This window comes from Sorex araneus, chromosome 4 (genome assembly GCF_027595985.1).
Source record: "Sorex araneus isolate mSorAra2 chromosome 4, mSorAra2.pri, whole genome shotgun sequence".
In the NCBI taxonomy this organism is placed as follows: domain Eukaryota; kingdom Metazoa; phylum Chordata; class Mammalia; order Eulipotyphla; family Soricidae; genus Sorex; species Sorex araneus.
In genome coordinates this window covers 136,851,161-136,876,263 of record NC_073305.1, presented here as the reverse complement: position 1 = coordinate 136,876,263, position 25,103 = coordinate 136,851,161, and the positions used below count along the sequence as shown (strand labels likewise).

At 44.6% G+C, this 25,103-nt stretch overlaps 1 protein-coding gene and 1 pseudogene across 1 annotated transcript in view; both read right to left on the bottom strand.

The window, feature by feature from the left end:
* Positions 1 to 23,778, bottom strand: part of RPF2 (ribosome production factor 2 homolog) — a 30,153-nt gene extending 6,375 nt beyond the window's left edge. Inside the window, exons 1-7 of the mRNA XM_055136863.1 lie at positions 23,633 to 23,778; positions 20,155 to 20,287; positions 18,030 to 18,067; positions 16,832 to 16,871; positions 13,340 to 13,421; positions 12,034 to 12,110; positions 7,695 to 7,794 (exon numbers count right to left, since the gene is read on the bottom strand). Coding sequence (XP_054992838.1) covers positions 7,695 to 7,794; positions 12,034 to 12,110; positions 13,340 to 13,421; positions 16,832 to 16,871; positions 18,030 to 18,067; positions 20,155 to 20,287; positions 23,633 to 23,655 — 493 coding nt within the window. The 5' untranslated portion in view covers positions 23,656 to 23,778. The remainder of the gene's footprint in view (positions 1 to 7,694; positions 7,795 to 12,033; positions 12,111 to 13,339; positions 13,422 to 16,831; positions 16,872 to 18,029; positions 18,068 to 20,154; positions 20,288 to 23,632) is intronic.
* LOC129404411 (40S ribosomal protein S23-like) lies at positions 10,223 to 10,925 on the bottom strand (annotated as a pseudogene).
* Positions 23,779 to 25,103: the final 1,325 nt, after the last annotated feature.

Genomic DNA, 25,103 nt, shown 5'->3' with positions numbered 1-25,103 from the left:
CCACCTGCCAATGCTTCACACAGGAGTACACCATGTTATCAGGGAGTAAAATTTTAATCTCAAAAACAGATTAAGACTACAAATGTCGGGGCTGGATCGATAGCATAGCTGGAAGGGCCTTTGCCTTGTAAGCGGCCGACCCGGGTTCAATTCCCAGCATCCCATATGGTCCCCCAAGCACCGCCAGGAGTAATTTCTGAGTGCAGAGCCAGGAGTAACCCCTGAGCATTGCAAAAAAAAAGTTAAAAAAAAGAGAAAAGAAAAAAGATTACAAATGTCTGGGGCCGGAGCAGGTAGGGTGTTTGCCTTGCAAGTGGCTGACGTGGGTTCAATCTCCAGCATCCCATATGGTCCCCCAAGCACTGCCATGAGTAACCCCTGAGCATTGCTGGGTGTGACCCAAAAAATTAAAAAAAAAAAAAAAGACTATAGATGTCTTTAAAAGAAAAAAAGTTGTTACTGAAGCTTAGACTCGGGGGAGGCCGGTGTGGGGAGACACCTGGCAGTACTCAGGGATCACTCCTGGTGTGGCTCAAGGGACAATATGCGGTGCAGGAATAGACCCCAGACTGGGCACCTACAAGGCAAGTGCCTTTCCCACTGTACTACCGCTCCATCCTGAAGCTTAGATTATTTACCCAGATGACATTTGTATTATGAGAAGGTGCAAAACGCAAGGAGGTTCTAAGAAGAAATCTTAATCTGAGTAAAGGATAACACATTTCATAAAGTATCAATAAAGATGGAACCACTTTGACCTACAGTGTTTGACCATGTACTCTGGTGGCAAAAGAGATGTTTAACGATATGCATGCAGATATAGTTATTAATACAACTCTAACAACAAGTCTCACAATGGAGACATCACTGGTGCCCGCTCAAGCAAATCAATGAACAACAGGATGACAGTGACAGTGACAGCCCCCCAAGCATCTCCAGGTGCAGTTCTGGAGGCGCCTATAACCACTAGGATGGCCGAAGTAACCTGGTGCCAAGGATTCCAAGTAACACTGGGTCCTTGGGCCCCAGCATCGGAAGGCTACCTAGGCTGGCCAAGAATCACTGGGAAAGGACACTGGGTCTGCAGAGCGCCACTTGGGAGATTCCCCTCCCCGCCTCCAAAGAGTCCATTTAAAGAAAAATCTTGTGATCAACACGGTGGCTACTAAATGGATTTGATTCAAATTATAAAGGCTGCACACAAAAGAAAGAAGCAGAGAACGAACATACAGTACATACAGGTAAGGGACTTGCCCGGCATGCAGCAAAACCCCCAGCACCACATGGTTACCCAATCCCCAGTGGGAGCAGCTACCAAGCTCGGAGCCAAGAGTAGCTCTGAGCACAGCCAGTGTAGCTCAACTACTCCCAAGGAAAATAACTTAATAAGGTACGTTTGGGGGTGCAAGAGTCAAGCCTGAGTCCCTCATTTTATACACACACACACACACACACACACACACACACACACACACACACACACACACACACACACACACACTCTTTTAATTGAGGGGGTGGAGGGGTTGGCCACACCCAGCTATGCTCAGGACTCACTCCTGGTGGGGCTTGGGGGACCATACGGGTTGCCAGGGGTTGAATCAGGTTGGGCCACCTACAAGGCAAATACCTGCTGTACTGTCTCTCCAGTCCCATGAGCCCCTCATTTTACACCTAAGAAATCTGACCCCCAAGCAGGCTTAGTGGGAAATGAACAACACTTAGCTGAGAGGAAAGGACACAAGGCCAGGGCCATAGCACAGCAGGTAAGGAGCTTGCTCTGAATGCAGCCGACCCAAGCTCAACCCCCAGCACCCCGAAGTGTCCCCTGAGCCACACTGAGAGTGATCCCTGAATGCAGAGCCAGGAGTAAACCCAGAGCACTGCCAGGTGTGGCCCAAAAACATACAAAAAAAAAAAAAAGAAAGAACCTGCAAATTGAGCTGGAGGCATAATCACACAAGAAAAAGAACTATTTGAAGTGACTTCAAAGCACAGTCATTTGACCTATTTCAAAAAGCACATAGCTTCAAAGAACTACAGAACAAATTATGTTGGGGGGTCATGGAGGAAAAAAGCCTTTGTCATAAATCTGAATTAACAGTTCAATATGTGCCCCAGCAATAATCAGATGGCCAATGTTACTCTGACCATCAAGTGTGCTATGCCCATGAGTACAGTACTATTTGGGAATAGGTACAAGACCAGGGTATTAATGAGGAAAAAAAAAGGGGGGGGGCTTATAGCCTATCCTGATTTTATACTAGTTGGTCCCTCCTATAATCAACTGAATAAAATGACATCAATTTCTTCTTTAATAACACAGGAATAATATTATCATGATAATATAAATGCCGATGCCTGCCACATCCCCAAATTCCTATGTTAATAAAGCCCATAACCCCTAGTACAGCTTTGTTTGAGGTAACAGCTCTAAGAATAATTACAGCTGATAATCACAGTTAAATGAAGTGCATAAGGATGAATCCCTGATCCCACAGGATTAATATCTTTGGCAGAGGAGATACTAGAGGGGCTGGAGAGACAGTACAGGGGTGAAGGCACTTGCCTTGCGGGTGGCCAACCCAGGTTCAATCCCTAGCTCCCAATATCATCTCCCTGAGCCCTACCGAGGGTAAGCCCTGAGCACTGCCAGATGTGGGGCTCCCATCTCCCCACACACACCCGGGCACTATACTAGAAAGTGATGGTTTTCCTTTCTCCCTCCTACTTCCACTGTAAAGAAAAAGCCTGCCATATGAGCCTATGGCAAGCAAAGAGGAAGAGTGTCTTCACCAGACAACACGTGGGAGGGAAGACACAGGCTTCCCAAGCAGTGCTCAGGAGGCCTGGGGTCCCACTAACGATTCACGCCAGCTGGGCCTGGCAGTCCAACACAAGACGACCGGGATGCGGTGCTGCTCGGGCCCTGTGGTGGCAGGGAATACCTAGCGCAACCCACCGGAGCTGGCATGTCCAGAGTCATACCCTAGAGTACCTGGGGGCCTCCAGAGCTGCACCCAGCCATGTTCAGGAAGAACCATTTGGTGTCTGGAATCAAACCCAATGTTCAGGAAGAATCAAATGGAGTGCGTCCATTTGTCTAGCACGCATCCAAACTGCTGTACTGTCTCCCAGCCTCTTCACCAGAAAACTTAATCTTGGACATTAAACCATCAAATTCTTTAAGAATGAGGAAATTAAGTTTTAAAAAGTAAAGCAATGAAACAAAAGTCAGATCAAAATGGATTAAAGACCTCAACATCAGACCACAAACCATAAGGTACATTGAAGACAAGGTCGGCAAAACCCTCCACGATATTGAAGATAAAGGTATCTTCAAAGGCGACACGGAACTAAGCAATCTAGTAGAAACAGAGATCAACAAATGGGACTACATTAAACTAAAAAGCTTCTGCACCGCAAAAGATACAGTGACCAGAATACAAAGACTATCCACAGAATGGGAAAGGATATTTACACGATACCCATCAGACAAGGGGTTGATATCAATGGTATATAAAGCACTGGTTGAACTCTACAAGAAGAAAACATCCAACCCCATCAAAAAATGGGGCGAAGAAATGAACAGAAACTTTACCAAGGAAGAAATACGAATGGCCAAAAGGCACATGAAAAAGTGCTCTACATCACTAATCATCAGAGAGATGCAGATCAAAACAACCACGAGATACCACCTCACACCACAGAGACTAGCACACATCCAAAAGCACAAAAGCAACCGCTGTTGCAGAGGATGTGGGGAGAAAGGGACCCTTCTACACTGCTGGTGGGAATGCCGACTGGTTCAGCCCTTCTGGAAAACAATATGGACGATTCTCAAAAAATTAGATATTGAGCTCCCATTTGACCCAGCAATACCACTGCTGGGAATATATCCCAGAGAGGCAAAAAAGTATAATCGAAATGACATCTGCACATGTATGTTCATCGCAGCACTGTTTACAATAGCCAGAATCTGGAAAAAACCCGAATGCCCTAGAACGGATGACTGGTTGAGGAAACTTTGGTACATCTATACAATGGAATACTATGCAGCTGTTAGAAAAAAGGAGGTCATGAATATCGTATTTAAGTGGATCGGCATGAAAAGTTTCATGCTGAGTGAAATGAGTCAGAAAGAGACAGACAGACATAGAAAGATTGCATTCATCTATGGTATATAGAATAACAGAGTGGGAGACTAACACCCAAGAATTGTAGAAATAAGTACCAGGAGGTTGACTCCATGGCTTGGAGGCTGGCCTCACATTCTGGGGAGAGGGCAACTCAGAGAAGGGATCACCAACTATAATGTCGTCGAAGGCCATACGGGGGAAGGGAGTTGCGGGCTGAATGAGGGCTAGAGACTGAACACAATGGCCACTCAACACCTTTATTACAAACCTCAACAGCTAATTAGAGAAAGAGAACAGAAGGGAATGCCCTGCCAGTGGCAGGGTGGGGTAGGGGGAGATGGGATTGGGGAGGGTGGGAGGGATGCTGGGTTTACTGGTGGTGGAGAATGGCACTGGTGAAGGGATGGGTTCCCGAACTTTGTATGAGGGAAGCATAAGCACAAAAGTGTATAAATCTGTAACTGTACCTCACGGTGATTCACTAATTAAAAATAAATAAATTAAAAAAAAAAAAAGTAAAGCAATGAAGCTGGGGAGAGAGCACAGGGGTCGGGGTAGATTAATTCACTGGCACTGCATGGCCCAAGGACCAGGGTACCGCTCTAGAGGGCCATGTGTGCAGCTGGTTGACCCTGGGGGTGGGACCTGGCACCTCGGCACCCAAGAATCATGGCATCCCCGGGCTCTGATGTTGAACTGCCAAGTGCTGCCGGGAATGCGACTCCCAACCCCTATTCCCAACTCCCTGAGCAGAGCTCGGGAGACGCATTCCCTCCCGATAACAAAGACCACTAACACAAATAAAAGCCAAGGAGCAAAGGAACCCAAGTGGAGAGCTGTATTTTCACATCAGGCCTTAAAGGAATATTTAAAATTAAACTATTACCATCTTAAATAGTCATATAATGAATAAAATGAATGTTTGGCATAAAACACTTAAGTGAAGACAGTTAACTTTTTTCCCAATGAGTTTAAAAGAAAAATTTTCTGGGCCGGAGCCATCGTACAGTAGGTAGGGTGTTTGCCCTGCATACGGTTGACTCAGGTTTGAACCCCAGCATCCTATATGGTCCCCTGAGCACCACCAGGAGTAATTCCTGAGTGCAGAACCAGGAGTAACCCCTGAGCATCACCGGGTTTGACAAAAAAAAAAAAAAAAAAATTCTGGGGCCCAAGTACAGCAGGTAAGGCGTTTGCCATGCACATGACCTAACCAGGTTCAATCCCCAGCATCCTATATGGTCCCCCAGGCACGGTCAGGAGTAACTTCTAACAGCAAAGCCAGGTGTAACCCATGAGTACCTTCAGGTGTGGTCCAAAAACCAAAACCAAAGAAAAAATTTCCCTAAAGAAAATGCTTTCTTTACTGTTAAAATTCTTCTTTACTGTTGTTCTACTTTACTACATCTGAACTTACCACATGAACTAAAAGGCCTTCCGCTAACTTTATAATGAAAATACTTGATTTCCTACAATCTCACTTTTCCTCTATTTTTCTTTTTTCAGTCCCCAGATCACTTTTCACATTATGTGGCCATTCCTGCCACCTAGTGGAAGCAAAAAATAGTAAGATAAAGCTTTAATAAAAACCACTGAAGTGTCAGGAACATGTGAGAGGCCTGGAAAATCTGAGTTAAAAGAGGGCGTGGGAAGGGGACTGGTGAAGGAATAGGTATTGAAACATTGTATCTCTTAAACCCAGTCATGGTTTCACATGAGTAACGAATTTAAATAAAGAAATAAAATCTGGGTCAATGGAATACAACAGAAATTTTGGTTAAAATACACCCCCCCACACACACACCCAGAAAGATATTTGGTTAAAATACACCCACACCCACACCCACACCCATACCCCCCCCCCCACACACACACACACAGAGACGGTAAGGTGCTTGCCGTGGACATGTCTGATCCAGGCTTGATCCCCAGAACCCCATATAGTCCCCTGAGCCTACCACCAGTAACTCCTGAGCACAGAGCTGGGTATGGTCCCAAAACCAAACCAAACCACAAAAACACATGGCTGGGGTGGGGGGCTCTCTGGGGAAGGGGTACAAAACAATAGTACTGTGGGTAGTGTACTTACTTGCCTTACACATAACCAACCCAAGTTTGATCCCTGGAACCCCATATGGTCCCCTGAGCACCATCAGGAGTAATTCCTGAGTGCGGAGCTAGGAGTAACTCCTGAGCACTGCCAGGTGTGACCCAAAACAAAAGCAAAAGAGTGTAACATTTCTCTGACTTCCCTGTCACAGCAGAAAATAAACAGTAATAAAAAGGAGGGGGAAGAGAGAAATGGAGAGGAGCTATACACCTGAAATGACATGACAAAAATAGTACAAATGACAACGCTATATTCCTTACCTAAGCTGCTCCAATGATGAGTATCATTGGAGCTCACTGATGAGTATCAAACCAAGAAACTTTCTCACCACAAAAGAAACTAGGACCAGAATAAAGACACCCCACAGACTGAAAGAAAATATTTTCTCACCACTCATCTGACAAAGAGTTAATATCCAAAATATATGAGGCACTTGTAAACTTAACAGGAAAAAAGAAAAATCAACCCCACACAAAAATGGGGGAAAGATGGGCTGGAGCAGTAATAACATTGGCCTTGCATGTGGCTGACCCGGGCTCGATTCCCAGCATCCCATATAGTCCCCTGAGTACCACCAGGAGTAATTCCTGAACGTAGAGGCAGGAGTAACCCCTGTGCATTGCCAGGTATGACCCAAAAAGCAAAAAAAAAAAAAAAGAAAAAAAAGACAAAAATGGGGGGAAGAGAAGAACAGACACTTAGTCAAAGGAGACAGATGGCCCAAAGTAATGAAAAAATGCTCTGCATCACTGATAATCAGGGAAACATACATCAAAATAACAATGAGAGGTCACATTACAACAGTGAGACTGGCACGTATCTCAAGATACAAAAACAACCAGTATTGGAGTAGAGTAAGTGTGAGGAAATGGAACCCTCTTCCACTGCTAGTGGGAAAGTCAAATGGTCCAACCTTTCAGAAAACAAAATAGACACTGCAAACTGTGCTTCCATATAACCCAGAAATTCCACTTCTTGGCATCTATTCCAAGGGCCCCATCAATTCAGAAAAGACATTTACATTCTAGCAGGACTCAGAATAGCCCAAATCAGGAAACAACAAAAGGGTCCAAGAACAGATGACTGGATAAAGAAACCATGATACATATACACAATGGAACATGATTTGGCCATAAGAAAAGATGAAATTATGCAATTTGCTGCTACGGGGATTAGTCAGAAGGAAGGGGGACACACAGAGAACTCTGTCTCTCCTACATGGGCTCTAAAGAAACGGTATGGGAATAATGAGAACCCGAGTACTGGTCTCCAGCAGGTACTGGGGTGGAGGGGGCGGGAATCACAGGAAAACAGGAGAGAGATGCGGCGACTCAGGTGGGGCTGGGACCTGTGGTGCCGGGACAGTCTATGCATTAACAGTACTGGAAGTCAGTTGACTAAAATGAAAAAAACATTTTTCAAAAACGAAGTTTTCATGTACTTACCAATAAGAAGGTTTTTTAACCTTCGATAGTCTTCTGTGGTATCGAAGTCATCGCCAGCAAATACCAACATGGGCTTCGTTCCCTCAGGACATTTACTATTCTACAACAGGAAAAAGTCAAAATGCAACTATCAAGGGTGAAAACTGTTTATATGCTAATTTTAAAGTGGTCAATGCTTATATACACCGATTCACTTATTTGGGGGTTTTGTTTTCCATTTTTTGGGGGGGATGCAGGGGGGGGGAACCTAGCAGTGCTCAAGCCTTACTTTTGACTCTGTGCTCAGGAATCACTCCTGGAATCACTCAGGGAAACATGAGGTGCTGGGGGCTGAACTGGGGTTGTGTGCAAGGCAAACACCCAACCCTGCTATACAATTGCCCCTCTTTCACATTTTCCTTTTTTTAAAAAAATTTTATTGAATCACTGTGAGATAGTTACAATCTTTCATGTTTGGGTTACATTTTCTTAATAGTCCTAAAACTGTGTCTACAAATATTGCCTTCAGGGTTAAAACCAGAAATGGCATTTTCATTTTCTTTTGTTTTCGGGGTCACACCCAGGAATGCTCAGGGGTTACTCCTGGCTCTGCACTCAGGAATTACTCCTGGCTGTGCTCAGGGACTCTCTGGGATGCCAGGGATCAAACCTCAGTAAGCTGCGTGCAAGGCAAGTGCCATACCTGCTGTACTATCTTTCCGGCCTCCAGAGTTGGCATTTTCTAATGTGTAGAGTTTTACATTAAAAAAGTAATTTTTCGGGGCTGGAGCAATAGCACAGGGAGTAGGGCGTTTGTCTTGCATGTGGCCGACCTGGGTTCCATTCCCAGCATCCCATATGGTCCCCTGAGCACTGCCAGGGGTAATTCTTGAGTGCAGAGCCAGGAGTAACCCCTGTGCATCGCCAGGTGTGACCCAAAAAGCAGAAAAAAAAAGTAATTTTTCATGGGTTTGGAAAGACAGTACAATGAGCAGGGCTTGCCTTACTAGCAGCCAACCTGGGCTTGATTCCCGAGCACAGAGCCAGGAGTAAGCTGGGTGTGGCCCAAACACACACACACAATGCAAAAAAGTAATTTTTCATTTCACTCCCTGAACACTACCAAGTTAGATTTCTAGGGAGGTGCTCGGTGATATTTTTTCCTTGAAAGAAGGGCAGTAGGGCTCTTAGGACTGAACTGGGATTGACCATGAGCAAGGTAAGCACTTTAACTTCTGTACTATTGCCCTGGATCCCTAGAAAGATTTTGTTTAAAACTAGCTTATTGGGGCTGGAGTGATAGCATAGCGGGTAGGGCATTTGCCTTGCACACGGCCGACCCGGGTTCAAAACCCAGCATATGGTCCCCTGAGCACCGCCAGGGGTGATTCCTGAGTGCATGAGCCAGGAGTGACCCCCATGCATTGCTGGGTGTGACCCAAAAAGCAAAAAAATAAAATAAAATAAAATAAATAAAATAAAACTAGCTTATTTTTATTCATTTGATTTTGAAGTTATACCCAGTGGTACTCGTACTCAGGAATTAATACTGACTTTGTATTCAGGGTTCACTCCTGGTAGGATTCAGGGGTCCATATGGTGCCAGGGATCAAGTCTGGGTCAGCCACATGCAAAGGAAGTGCCCTCCCTGCTATACTATCTCTCTGTCCAAGTCCTCGATTTCAAATATTTTAGCCAACTAGGGTGTGAACTCCTGCCTCATGCATATAGAAAGGTCCTCTTACCACTTGAGCCACATCTTCTAATCATTTTCTTATTATCCCATCGGTTTTTGTATCTCTTTTAAAGCAGTACAGATTACCCAAAACCAACTCAAGAAAATCCAACAACAGGTACATCCTCTGTCCCAAACCATAGCCCACCAGCTGCTTCCCACTTTCCCATCATCAATCTCACTGACACGCATTCTCTGACTCCAGGCCAGGAGTCTCCACCTATCTATACCCAGGAGACATGTCTGAGGGATGTCACCTGACTGGAGATCAAACAGACCATCAACATTCAGTGACTTTTCTGTGAGCAAGTGATGCTCATCCTGCTCTGCCTCGGCCTGTGGGGGACTATTCTAGTGCACAGCAAGAGGCAACTTCAACTTTGACTTGAAACGACACTGACAGGGTTGGGATGTAGCTCAGCAACAAAGCACAGGCCCTGAATGTGTGGAGGCTCTGAGTTCCATTCCTAGTCCTGGGAACAAAAAGCCAATCTGACCACAGTGCATAGTAATAATAATAAAATAATAATTTAAAAAAAAACTATTTTGTCAGGGCTGGAGCGATAGCATAGTGGGTTGGGCGTTTGCCGTGCACGCAGCCAACCCGGGTTCGAATCCCAGCACCCCATATGGTCCCCTGAGCACCACCAGGAGTAATTCCTGAATGCAAAGCCAGAAGTAACCCCTGTGCATTGCCAGGTGTGACCCAAAAAGCAAAAAAAAACAAAAACAAAAACTATTTTGTCATGACCTAGGACTACAAATCATAAATATATCAAGCAGTACGTAACACGTAAATGGTCACTAATCAGAATTCCAATAATCTGAGACTGAAAATAAAAAATACTCCAACACCATAATACAGTATATATTTTAAGTGAACTAATCTTTTCAAGGAAAAAAGAATTCTTACATAGATTACACATAGAATTTCAAAACTTATGATCTTGGTCTTTCCTTCTTGCCTTTGTATAAGGCCAAGAGAGACACGTTGGCTACTCTGACAACCTTAAAACGGACTCCGGGAATGTCACCAATGGCAGGCCCTTTGCGACCAAATCCAGCAACCAGAACTTCATCATTTTCCTCAATGAAATTCAAGCAGCCATCATTGGACACAAAGGCTATGATTTTTTGCTGTTCTTGATCAGCTGAACACGGACACACTTCCTAATAGCAGAATTTGGCTGTTTAGCCTCAACACCAACTTTCTCCAGCACGATGCCCTTGGCGTGGGAGGCACCCCCGAGCGGGTTGGCATGCCCAAGTGCACCTTCTTGTACTCCTTGTCGTGCCACTTCTGATCCCGCTGGTGGCTGCAGAGCTTGCGGGCAGTACGGAGGCCGCGACACTTACCCATCCTGCCGGCAGCGCGGGCCCGATCGAAAGAGTCACAAAGTATTTTATCCTAACTAAAACATGTAAGCTTACAATTTAATTTTGCAGTGCTAGATACACACGAGCACACGTGCACAAAAGGCATCTGCACTATTGTTGAGTTACATCTCTGGCCTCACCTTACAGTTCATCTCATTCATTAAGACTTCGTGTATGCATCTCTGGCTAGACCGTCTGAACACTGCCAACCCTGCCTGTTCCTGAAAGGCTTACTTCATGCAGACTGACATTCCCTAAGTTTCACCATCCTAGAAAACAGGCTCCTAGAATGATCTCTTAATTTCCTGCCACAGTCAAGTAACTTGTTCCATAAGAGTTACCACAAGGAGGGGAGTGAGGCAAGGGAAGGGGAGAGATGCAGAAGGAAGGGGAGGGGAGGGGAGGAGAGAGGAAGGAACTGGAGAAATAGTTCAGCCCTCTGAATACACACTCTACATGCAGACGCCCAGGTTGAATTTCTGGGACTACATAGTCCCCTGAGCACTCCCAGGTATGGCCCTGAAACAGAGCTGGGTAGCCCAGCAATGCCAGACAGGCCCCCTTCACACAAAAAAGAAAAGGGGAGCAAGGGGATTGACTCAAGGGCTGGAGCCCATGCTCTGCATGCAGGAGCTCCAAGGTTAAGTCCTAGTCCCTTGAGGACCATGCAGTATGCACAAACATCTGCGCACTCACACACACACATACATACCCACACGCGTGCACGCGCACTCACATGCACCAAGTCAAGCGTAGCTCCCAAACAAATCTGGGAATAGCCCAGGAACCAAACAAAACCAAAACAGTTACCAGAAGGAAAGGAGGGAGGATGGAAGGGAGGGAGGAAGGGAGGGAGGGAAGGAAGGATGGAAGGAAGGAAGGGAGGGAGGGAGGGAGGAAGGAAGGGAGGGAGGGAGGGAGGGAGGAAGGAAGGAAGGAAGGAAGGAAGGAAGGAAGGAAGGAAGGAAGGAAGGAAGGAAGGAAGGAAGGAAGGAAGGAAGGAAGGAAGGAAGGAAGGAAGGAAGGAAGGAAAAGAACCACCATTTTATTCAGAATTTTTTCTCAGGTATATAGGATTTTAACTTTTATGTGCTTCTTACATTTTAAAATTACAATGAAAAATACTAACAGTGAAAAACAAAGAAAGGGGAAAATGAAGTCAAAATATCAAGAAAGGGCCAAAGAGATAGTACCACTGTATTGTCTAGCATCGAATGATTCTTCTATTTGTGCACAGCATCTTCTTACCTTAATATCTTTTAGAGAAGCAAACTTCTCGATACCTAATTCAATCATATCCAGCACATGGTAGTCATACATACGACCTAGAAGAAAAATACATTTTTAAGCAGTCAGTCATTTTCCAAAAAAATTAGTCATCTTCTACTTATACACTAGATCCTACTACCTGACTCTCTTCTTTTTTCTTATATCCCCAAATATGTATCTTTCTTAAATTTTTATCTTTTTTTCTTTTGGCTTTTTGGGAGAGCACCTGGCAGTATTCAAGGCTTACTCCTGAGTCAGTGCTTGGGGGAATATGCAATCCTGCAACTGAACCCAGGCCACCAGCATGCAAAGCCTTCAGTTCGGCCCACTCAGCTATCTCTATGGCCCTTCTTAAATTTTTAGCTCTACTAAAAAAGATTGTTTCGATACAACATTGAAAAAATGTCTTAACAGATCATTTAGAAATCTGTTTTAGTTTGTCTTTGCTATTTTGGGCCATACTTGGCAGTGCTCAGAGGTTACTCCTGGCTCTGCACTCAGGAATTACTCCTGATGGTGTTCAAGGGACCATATGGGATGCCAGGGATTGAACCCAGGTTGGTCGTATGCAACCTGGACAGTACAGAGGTTAAGCAACTACCTGCTGTACCATCTCTCCAGCCCCTGTATGTTTTATAATAGAAAAATGTCTACAACTTGAGGTAAAATATTTACATGTCATTATTTACCTGAGAACAGATAACATTTTTTATCTCACAAGAAAATTAAAGGAAAGAATTAAGCTTGGGGCCAAGAGGTGGCTCAAGTGACAGAGCACATGTCTTCCATGTGTCAGATCCTTGGTTTGATCCTGGGCACAGTAACAAAAGTAACCTGATTAATTTACTGGTTACTCCTGAATCCTCAACACCAATCAATCTGAATCACAGAGCTGACACTACAAATAAAAGGTACGCTTTGTTTTGGGATTTTTTTTGGTGGGGGGCATAAATGGTGATGCTCAGGGGTTACTCCTGGTTCTGTGCTCAGGAATTACTCCTGGTGGTGCTCAGGAGACTTATGGGATGCCAGGGATCGAAACCAGGTTGGCCATACACAAGGTAAACACCCTACCTGCTGTATTATCTGAAACTCTAAGTGAAAGGTTTTGATTTTTTTGGTCACACTCAGCAGTGTCAAGACTGTTCATAAAGCACCTGGCACAGTGTTCAGAGCACCTGGCACTGGGACCAAACCCCGTAGCTCCCACACGCAAAGCAAATGCTCCTGCCCTCTGAATCATCTCTCTGGCCCTATAAATAAAATTTTTATAAACAATACATACCGATTACGAGATTGTTTGGCCGCTTCTTATTATGGGAGCCAAACATAAATAAAGAACAATCTGATTTCTTTGAAAAGAATTCCTGTAAAGCCAAAGAAGTTCCATTCAGTTAACGCATAAACATTAAGAATGACAGAATTATACCTCTGAGTGGGCTGGAGAGACAGTACAGAGGTTAAGGCATTTAACCTTAAATTCCTCAGACCTGGTCTGCAACGCTGGCACCACATATGGTCCCAAGTACCACCACGGGTCACTCCAGAGCAAAGCCAGGAATCACCTGAGCACAACCAGGTGTTGTGCAACCACTGCCCACCCACCAGCCACATAAAGGTCATATAATGGTTCCAGCCATAATGAACCTTAGGAGGGGAAAACAGAATTGCATCACTTGAAAAAAGTCTTCCAGTCCTGGGATCGGAGCCATAAACAGCGGGTTGCACTGGCTGACCCAGGCTGGCTCTCCCACATCCCAGATAGTTTCCCGTGCACCACCAGGAATAATTCCTGAGTGCAGAGCCAAGAGTAATCCTGAGGATCACGGGGAGTGACCCAAACTCCACCCCCTTTTTGGGAGTCTTTCTTTTTTGAAGTCTTCCCGTCTTATTTTTAGTAGAAATTAATGAAAACTTAGGCACAGGGCTTCTGAAAGGATTTTATTTCTAGTCTTTTACCTCCAATTTTCTGATCTGAAAATCAATTGTGTGGGGCCAGAGTGAGATCTCAAAGAGTCTCTCACATGAATCGTAGGCAGAAGGTCCAGATCTGATCCCCTCAAGCACGGGCAGAAGTGACCCCTACACAGAACTGGGAATAGCCCCTGAGCACTATTGGTTGTCTCTCTCTCTCTCTCTCTCTCTCTCACACACACACACACACACACACACACACACACACACACATACCAAACAGCTACACACTCAAAGTTCACTCACCATTTATTTTTATACACCTTTTATCTTCTGATGTCATTCACTAGTCCTTGAAATTTAGTTTTGGCTGTTAATAAACTGAAAGAGAAACTTGATACACTGTAGTAAAGCAAGTTGCAATATAAAGAAAAGATAGTTGGAGATAAACTTTGCTCCAATGGGCAACTATGGACAAGACACTAGAGACTTCCTACCTATTTCATCACCCTGGGCTTCAAATATCTTATTTCTCAATGCACATCTGACATCCTTTACAAAAACAATATGGAGTTTCATTTGTCAATAAGTGCAGTAAGTTATAATAAGCAAAGATTATTGTTTAAAATTTAATATTTTATCAGGTTTCCTCTAAGAAACCTTTTTTTGGTCTGATTTTTTAGTGCATTATTTATAACAATAAATGCAAAATAAATTAAAAAAAAAAGATATCCGTGCTCACTTCAGCAGCACATATGAAAAAAAATGTTTTAAATAAAAACAATACAGGGAGGAGAGGAGAGAGAGAGAGAGAGAGAGAGAGAGAGAGAGAGAGAGAGAGAGAGAAATACAGTGGGCAGGGCACTTGTCTTGCATGAAACCAACCGGGGTTAGATCTCCTGAATCCCATATGGTCCAGGAGCAATACTAGGAGTGATACTTGAATGCATTGAATGCAGAGCCAGGAGCAACCCTGGCTCAAAAAAAACCCTATCCTTTTTTAATCAAGCAAGTTTTGTTCTAGAACTTGCACTTTTGTTTGTATACTTTAAGAAAAAGAAACTACTGCTCGGACTATCAATAGCAACTGCAACTTGCTCTAGTACAGTGTATCAAGTTCCTCTTTCACTTTATTAACAGCCAAAACTAAATACCAAGGACTAGTGAATGACATCAGAACATAAAAGTGCATTTTAAAAAGCATTACTGGGTATGGCCCAACTCCTCTCCACATACTGTCTGTAGCACTGTCGTCCTGTTGTTCATTGATTTACGCACGTGGGCATGAGTAACGTCTCCATTGTGAGATTTGTTACTGTTTTTGGCATATCGAATATAACATGGGTAGCTTGCCAGGCTCTGGCGTGCGGGCGGGATACTCTGGGTAGCTTGCCGGGCTCTCGAGAGGGACGGAGGAATCGACCCAGGTCAGCCGTGTACAAGGCAAACACCCTACCCACTGTGCTATCGCTTCAGTCCTCCACATACACCCCCCCCAAAAAACAGATAGTACAAAAGGAAAAAAAAAAGTACAGCAGGGAGGGTGATTGCCCAGCACACAGCCAATCCAGGTTTGATCCCCAGCCCTTTATAGAATCTCTTGAACCCTACCAAGAGTAATCCCTGAAGCGGAGCCATGAGGAAGCCCAGAGCACTGCTGCATATGCCCCCACACACACATACACACACCCCAAAAACAAACAAATAAATAAGATTAACAGGTGCCAGAGAAATGGCTGAGTTAGTGTGTAGTTTGCATGTAAGAGCCCCACATTTGATTCCTGGTTCCGCAAGGTCCTCCTGTAACTGCCAGGAGCAACCAACCCTCTATCACAGAAAGCTGGAAGCTATGGTAAAAAAAAAAAAAAAAAATTTTTTTTTTTTTTTTGGGCTTCTTGGGTCATACCCGGTGATGCACAGAGGTTACTCCTGGCTCATGCACTCAGGAATTACCCCTGGCAGTGCTTGGGGGAACATATGGGATGCTGGGAACCGAACCCAGGTCCACGGCGTGCAAGGCAAATGCCCTACCTGCTGAGCTATTGTTCCAGCTCCTGGTCAAAAAATTTTTTAAATCTGTAACCATTTTCTTTTTTTGCAAATTTTTGACTCATATACTTAGAAAGCAATTCCAAAGCCTAGACACATGATTCAGTGGTAAAGTACGTGCCTCAATGTGTGAGGCCCCTGGGAACGCAGCTAAGTGCACTTCCCCGCACAGGGTGACCCCAGCACAGCAAAACAAAAAAATTCTTTGTTTTGTTTTGTTTTGGTGCCATACCCAGTGATCTCAGTAATCATAGCTCTGCACTCAGGAATTACTCCTGGCGCAGCTTGGGGACCATATAGGGTGCCAAGGATTGAACCCAGTCAGTCAGGTGCAAGGAAAAGCAACCTAACTGCTATACTATCTGGCCCCACAATAATTCTACTTCGAAGCAGTGAATATAGCCTAACCACAGTGAGATGTAAGCTCTCTAGAATTATTTTTTAAAATATGACAAATTGTTCCCCACTTTATGCCAAAATCCCTCATATAGGATTTTTTTTTTTAATGATGGTGCCAGGAATTGAACCCAGGACCTCTCACATCCAAGTGCTCTACTGCTGAACCACATCCCCAGTCTGATGATTTCTCACTAAAACAAAACAAAACACATGAATTGTAAGAATTAAACTTGTCTTGCAAGCCAGTGACCTGGGTTCAATCCCAGCACCCCATACGATCCACCACTTGTGGTCCCTGAGTAGAGACCTAAAGTAAGCCGTTGAACAGAGCCAGGTATGGCTCAAACCACCTATGCCCCCTAAGTAAATAAAAATACTTACAGGCCCATAAGTTAGAAAGATTTCCCGTACTTACCAATGAAGTCTGATCTTCAAATGGTCTCGTAATATTTTTCCTAAGATATGAAAAAAGATGAGTCTAATTTTAATGCTATGTAACTCACCCCAGGGCCAGAGAACGATAAAAAAGCTGGAGCACATGTCTAGCAAACACAAGAGCCCTCAATTTGATCCTTAGTACTGAATAGCCTTTAGAGTGCTGCTGTGTGTACCCTGGTTGTCCCTGGAACTGCCCAGGCGACCCAAAACTAAAAGGCAATATTTGGATAACTCAGGGGCTGGAGCTATAGTACAGCAGGTAGAATAGTACAGACCTTGACAAGGCCAACCTGGGTTTGATCCCTGGCACCCCAAATGGTCCCCCAAACCTACAAGGCACTGCACAGGATGTGGCCAAAACCCCCCACTCCCCACACCCCCAATGAAATTAAAAATACTAACATATGTATATAAAGAACTGTAGTGGTTTTTTTCTGTTTTGTGACCAAATCCAGTGATGCTCAGGGATTAACTCCTGGCTCTGCACTCAGGAATTACTCCTGGCAGGACTCAGGGGACCATATGGGATGGTGAGGATTCCAGCTGCATGCAAGGCAAGTGACTTACTTGCTGTGCTATTGGTCTGGTCCCAGAACTGTAGCATTTAAAAAATACTTTCTTTAATGGTGGTGGGATGGTGAAATGGTGGTCGGACTATTTAATGTCTGTAACAAGTAATCATGAACAACTTTCTAAACCAGAGTGTTTATATAGTGTAAGGGGAAAATAAAATTTAAAAAAATTTTTTTTTTTTTTAAATTTCCTGAATCTTCATTTGTGGGCCCAGAAGAGCTCAGAAAGTCTACCCTGCAAACATGAGGGCACAGGATTCAACTCCCAGTGCCCCACATGTACCATGCATCATCCTGGTAGCTCTACTGCCTTTGTTCCTCGGCATAGCAAGCAATGTCTCCTGTGCCGTGTGTGTGAGCACCGTAAAAAAGTGGCCATTTGCTTTTTTTTTTTTTTTTTTGGTTTTTGGGTCACAGCAGGTGATGCACAGGGGTTACTCCTGGCTCATGCACTCAGGAATTATTCCTGGCGATGCTCAGCATACCATATGGGTCGGCCACATACAAGGCAAATGCCCTACCCTCTGTGCTATCTCTCTAGACCCCATTTGTTACTTTAAAAATGGTATCAAAAAAAAAAATTTAAGTAAAAAATGTACTTACTTTTTATACAGAACACCATATGGTTTTTTCAATGCATACTGTAAGACACAATTCACAATTCTCAAAATACATTATTTTGAAAAGCAGAGAAAATTAAGCACTACAGCATGTAATCATACATTACTCTAACATCTAAATTCTATTTGTGATCTTCTTAGATTCCCTTGAATTACTAAAAACTTGAAACACAACTCTAATAATCTAATCTAAACTCAATTTTCTTAAGCAAACACTTTCCACATGCTCTAAATAAACCAACTTAAATCACTCTCGTGGTTTCCTTAAATGTACCAACTCATGTTTTCCTCAAACAACTTCAAAAACAATGACCAGAGATAGCTCAATGGACTGCAGCACATGATTTGCATTTGAGAGGCCCAGGTTTGATTCCCAGCACTGAATGGACCCCCAAGTAGAGAGTCAGGAGTGGTCTCTGAGTAGTGCCGGTGTGACCCAGTTGTTCTTTTTTTTTAAATTTAAAAATAGAAGGGCCAAAGCCATAGCACAGTGGGTAGGGAGTTTGCCCGCATGCAGTCAACCTGGGTCCAATCCCTGACATCCCATATGGTTCTCCGAGCACTGCCAGGAGTAATTCCTGAGTGCAGAGCCAGAAGTAACTCCTACGTGTTGCCAGTAATGACCCTAAAAAACAAAAATAAATAAATAAATAAATAATAGAGATGCCTTCAGACCCCTCGCCAAGCTGACTCTCCTCCGGGACACCCCAGAGGGAGGCAGGAAATCCCACAACCTGCCCAAAAAGAGTCCTGGCAGCCAAAAACTTCCACACTCCTATCACCAACAGGTTCACAGCCAGAATCTATAGGTTCGGGATAAGCCTCATCCAGGAATGAATCTGTACGTGGGTTTTGTGACCAAAATCTCCAGGCTCTCATAGTCAGGGATGGGCTCCCCATCCCAATCTCCCTGTGCTTCTGGGAGTCTGGTGGTCACACCCATGTTCCAGAGACTCATAAATAAATCTCAAAAGAGATCAACAAGCTGCAGAAATGCTCCCAGACCCCAAAATCACCATCAAATTAAAATTTTAACTCCAAGGGAGAGAGAGAAGAAAAGCGCCTGCCATACAGGCAGGCAGAGGATGGGGGATGGAGGGGATGGAAGGGAACCTGGGGACACTGGTGCTGGAAAATGTACAATGGTGGAGGGATGTATGACTGAAATCCAATCATGAACAGCTTTGTAAAATAATAATAATAATAATAATAAAATTCAATTAAATAAAATTTAACTCCAGCTATATCACCCCTTTAAAAATTTTAGAGTTCCCAGAGAGACATCTCATATACCACTGATATACTAGGAGTAGTACATCACACTGGATGGGATATAAAGTAGAAGTTACCTAATCTTAAGAAAATATTAGCACACCAGGCTTAACCTATTAACAATATGTTAGTAATCTCTTATACAAGGGCTTGGTGGCTCCAGAGTGAGATACAATAATCTTCATATACTTTCTTCTAAGGAAATCTTTTTTGATCATTCATAGTGAATTATTCATAACACTGTCATCCCCTTGCTCATCGATTTGCTCGAGCGGGCACCAGTAACATCTCCATCGTGAGACTTGTTACTGTTTTTTGGCATACTGAATAGCTTGAGTAGCTTGCCAGGCTCTGCCTTGTGGGTGTGATACTCTCGGTAGCCTGCCAGGCTCTTCGAGAGGAAGAATTGAACCCGGGTCAGCCACATGCAAGGCAAACAGCCTACCACTGTGCTATCGCTCCATAATAAGCAATATAAAAGAAATTAAACAGGGCCTACTATTAGGGCAGGCTTGAATGGTGGTTGGGAAAATTAGAACCATAAAGCTGGCAGTTCTATGTTTTGTTTTATGATGCCACAGATAGCAGAGCTCAGATCTGCCTCCTGGCTCTGTGCTCAGGAATCACTCCTTGTGGCCTCTAGGAATCACTCCTGGTGGGAAATTAAACCTAGGTTGGCTGCATGCAAGGCAAATGCCCTGCCTGCTCAACTATTATCTCTGGCCTAATGCCAGCAGTTCTTGAAGCAAGCCTATTCCTTGGATTGCCAAGTTATTATGCAGAACTTTCCAAAATTGACTTCAAAGCAATTTTAAAAATTAAGTACATATACATACCATATCTCTAAGTACTTGGGTCACTATTAAGTTTGCATTTCCCCCTTTAATCAGCATGGCATTTTTAATATTTTCATTGAGCTTCGGTTCTCTCTTCTCAAGAAATCTCTTGGCTCTCTTCGTTTTGGGTTTTCTGTTAAAAAGAAAAATCACAATTCATAACAACTTAAAACATTCTGCTCATATTATAAAACCATGACTTTTAAACTCTTAAAAATTGAATGATATTGGGGCTGGAGCGATAGCACAGCGGGTAGGGCGTTTGCCTTGCATGCGGCCGACCCGGGTTCTAATCCCAGCATCCCATATGGTCCCCTGAGCATTGCCAGGGGTAATTCCTGAGTGAAGAGGCAGGAGTAACCCCTGTGCATCGCCAGGTGTGACCCCCCCCAAAAAAACCCAAAAATTGAATGACATTAATATTTTTCAGGAACCTATTACCAATTAAATCCCTTTTTTAAATTAAATCCCATATTTTATTTTTTTTTTGATTTTATTTTTTTTTATTATTTTTTTTTTATTAAATTTATTTATTTTTAATTAGAGAATCACCGTGAGGGTACAGTTACAGATTTATACACTTTTGTGCTTATACTTCCCTCATACAAAGTTTGGAACCCATCCCTTCACCAGTGCCCATTCTCCACCACCCGTAAACCCAGTGTCCCTCCCACCCTCCCCAATCCCATCTCCCCCCCACCCCACCCTGCCACTGTGGCAAGGCATTCCCTTCTGTTTTCTCTCTCTAATTAGCTGTTGTGCTTTGCAATAAAGGTGTTGAGTGGCCGCTGTGCTCAGTCTCTAGCCCTCATTCAGCCCGCAACTCCCTTCCCCCACATGGCCTTCGACTACAATGTAGTTGGTGATCGCTTCTCTGAGTTGACCTTTCCCCGGAACGTGAGGCCAGCCTCGAAGCCATGGAGTCAACCTCCTGGTACTTATTTCTACAGTTCTTGAGTGTTAGTCTCCCACTCTGTTATTCTATATACCATAGATGAGTGCAATCTTTCTATGTCTGTCTCTCTCTTTCTGACTCATTTCACTCAGCATGAAACTTTTCATGCCCATCCACTTGACTACAAAATTCTTGACCTCCTTTTTTCTAACAGCTGCATAGTATTCCATTTATAGATGTACCAAAGTTTCCTCAACCAGTCATCCGTTCTGGGGCATTCGGGTTTTTTCCAGATTCTGGCTATTGTAAACAGTGCTGCGATGAACATACATGTGCAGATGTTGTTTCGATTGTACTTTTTTGCCTCTCTGGGTAAATCCCATATTTTAGTAATGCATATTTAGCTATTGCCATCAAGTGTATTAATTTCTATTAGCTTTTGAGTTTCAAGCCTTTCATTTTATATTCCTAGCATTTTTCGATTTCCAGTTTCTAAAAAGAGATTCTTAAGAGGGGTCAGAGAGTGTGGGCAGCAGACAGAGTGCTCGTGATCAACAAAGGTTCGATATGGTTATGGTTCCCTGAGGTGGGTGTGGCCCAAAAACCAAGGCAAAAAGGGGGACACATTTCTTCCTGGCTGCCTCACAACCTGCAATGTGATCTCTCTCTCTCTCTCTCTCTCTCTCTCTCTCTCTCTCTCTCTCTCTCTCTCTCTCTTCCCCCCCCCTCCCTTGCATTTTCCTAAACAACATTATTTTACTTTAAAAAAATAAAATCATAAAGTGGGACAGCCCCTGGCATGATTCAATCCACAGGCAAACAGAGAACCAGGAGGAGCTCCTGAACACCACCAAAAAACAAAGCTTCAAATGAAATAAAAAGAGCTGAGACTGGGCTAGAGAGACAGCACAGCAGGAAAGGTGCTTGTCTTGCACACGGCTAGGTTCAATTCCTGGCACCCCACATGATTCCCTGAGCCTACCAGAAGCTATCTCTAGTAGAGGCAGGAGTAAGTCCTGAGCACAGACAGTGCCCCCCAAATCCGCCCCAAGGGGCAAACAATATTTTCTTTTAAGAGCTCAGATGAGGCCAGGGAGATAGCACAAAGGGCTGAACATACACGGCTTGTGGAAGACCGGAGGGCAACTCCCAGGACCACACTGTCTCCTCAGCATCACAGGAGGCAAAGCATGAGCAATGGCCTGAGTACTCCTTGAGCACAGGTGTGGTCCCAAATCGACCTGGACCCTAAAACAAGCAGTCCCCTAACACAGACAAGTGCACACCCACTACTGACAGACCCGAGGGCATTTGCTAAGCACAAGGAGGCTAATCACAGCTTCTCTTTCCCCAGGTGGAGGTCTACAGAGCCTGTCAGGAAAGCACACGCAATCCCTCTCCACACATCACTCTTGACAAAACCAAACTTCACTGTCCCCAAAGGTGAATACGGGTTGACACTATCTAGGCTTAATCTTCACAAGACCCTATGAGGCAGGCACAATTTTGTTATTTTATACAGACACCGGGAAGAAGAATGATAGCAAAGTTACAGCACACAAGGCTGACCCAACCCACCAACCACCAGGATGGGGGTCCACACCCCAAGAAATAAAGTTATCTATACAGTGGAGCCAACTGAGACCAAACAGGTCTTTTTGTTTCTCCCAAGATCACAGTTTCTAAGTCAAGATGCTGGAAGAGGACTACAGATGTAGCCTTATACCAATCACACCACACGGCAAATCCCTCATTCTGATTTTATGATGGAGCACATAAGCATCTGTTCATATATATTTCTGTTCAGAGAAGGATCTTGGGCCGTTTCCACTTGCAGCAAACATCCCACTTTTCCAAAAAGTTCCCAGCTGTCTACCTAAAGTTCCTCCTTGTTTTGAATAACTAGCCTCCTCCTCTTTCCGAGTCCACCAGACAAGGCTTTGAAAAGCAAAACACTTAGAAAATTCTCCTCTAGAGGGCTGAGAGATGGCACAACAGGTAGGGTGCTTGCCTTGCATGCAGTCAACCCAGGCTTGATCCCGGGCATCCCATACGGTTCCCTGAGCCCTGCCAGGAGTAATTCCTGAGTGCAGAGCCAGGAGTAACCCCTGAGCATCTCTGGGATGTGCCCACTCTCCTGCCCGCCCCCCCCCCAAAAAAAAAATCACAAAAGAAAAAAAAAGCTAATGAGTATTTGTACTTGCTGTAATCAAGACTTTCTCACTCATACAACAGTCGGGCACAACCAGGCGCGATGAATGAAGGCGAAGAGAGGAGACGGGGGTGGGGGAGGGCAACTGGACTGGCCGCGATGCCGAGATCAGGGCATCCAAACCCTCACTCCATCTTTTCAAGACGAGTCTGGGGAGGCCGGGACGTTTCTACTGGGTTAAAGATCAAAGCGCACACGGGTTCGGGGACCTATAGCGCCCCCCCCCACCCCTACCCCACCCCCACCGGCCGGGCCCCGGCAGGGAAAGGGTGAGTGCAGAAGTGACAACCAGCAGCGGAAAGCAGAGGCGCCGTCCCTCCTCGCCTCCAAGCTCCGCAGGACAGCGACAGGGTAGCGACGAGCGGACTTACACGACCCGGTCCAACGCGTCCATGGTTAGAGTGCCCAACACGAACCCGGGAAGCGCACGTGCACCGCCGGCGACTCCGGTACCCACCCCCGGCGCCCGGACACGCGGAACCGGAACTAGCTCTCGACGTCACTTCCGGGCAAGGTCGAGCGGCCGCCGCTTAGAGGCGTTTAGCGGCCATCTTGGGTGGGACCGCGCCGTTTCCTTGGTTACGGGATCTCGGCCCACGCAGCAGAGCGGAGTAAAACGAAAGGAGAAGCTTCACCTCAAAGCAGGCTGATGTACAAGCCTGCTTGTATTCCCGAAGTCTTAGTGCTCTGCTGAGGGGTCCCCCAGGATGCTAGGAATCTTGATGGCATAGTCACTTGATTTTTTTCTTTTAACTTGTGAGATCTACCCTAAATTGGGATGTGCCCGAACTGTGGGAGATCAACGAAGAATTTACAAATGCCAATGCCTGGCACCCAAAAGCTGCGGAGAAAATAATACGACTGGTCATAGTATTTCCCCATCTTTAAAAATTATTTATTTTTCAGAGTTGAATCACAGTGAAATTACACAGTTACGAAGTGGTTCATGATTGCGTTTCAGTTATATAAAGTTCCAAAACTGTCCCTTCACACCTGTGTACATTTCCCACCACCAATGCCCCCAGTTTTCCTCCCATCCCCACGTCCCAGCCTCTATGGCAGGCACTATCTCTCTCTGTGTCTCTGTCTCTCTCTCTCCCTGCCCACCCCAATTTTAAAACTGCTATATACTTAACATAAAATTTACTCTTGTAAAGTGCACTGTTCATGTGTTTTTCTTTTTTTGGTTTTGGGGCCACACCTGGTGGTATTGAGGGATTATTCCTGACTGCACTTGGGCTCAGGGGACCAGATGGGATTCCTACCTGCTGTCCCATCTGCTGCTCTGACCCCCAGATATTTTTCAGTATATTCACAGCTAAGTGAATTCATAAAGACATCACTAATTCACAGACATAATTTCAGAAAATGTTGTATCACTTCAAAAGATAACAGCCCCTACCTAACCCAGCAGTCATCCCAACTCCTATTTTTCCCCTCTTCACACCCCTTGGAATCATCATCTATGTCTGCCCATGGATTTGCCCAGGCATATAATGAGTTCACACATCACATTCCTTCTGTGTTCATGTTTGAGATTCCAACATGACACAGTATACTATATTGTTTTATCACATTTGTGATGTTATTTTAAAATGATGGGTATTGGTGTGCTCTTCAAGCCCATGTTCTCCTTTGAACATGCATTTTGCTTGCTTGTCTGTTTCCTTACTGCCTGTGTTCTCTTTTGCCTAGCTTGGGCTGATCCAGGTTTGATATCTGGCATCCCATATGGTTCCTGAGCCCTGACAGGAGTGATCCCTGGACCCCAGAGCCAGGAGTAAGCCCTAAGCACAGATGGATGTGGCCCCAAAACAGAATAGAAAGAGCTGTCTTGGGGCT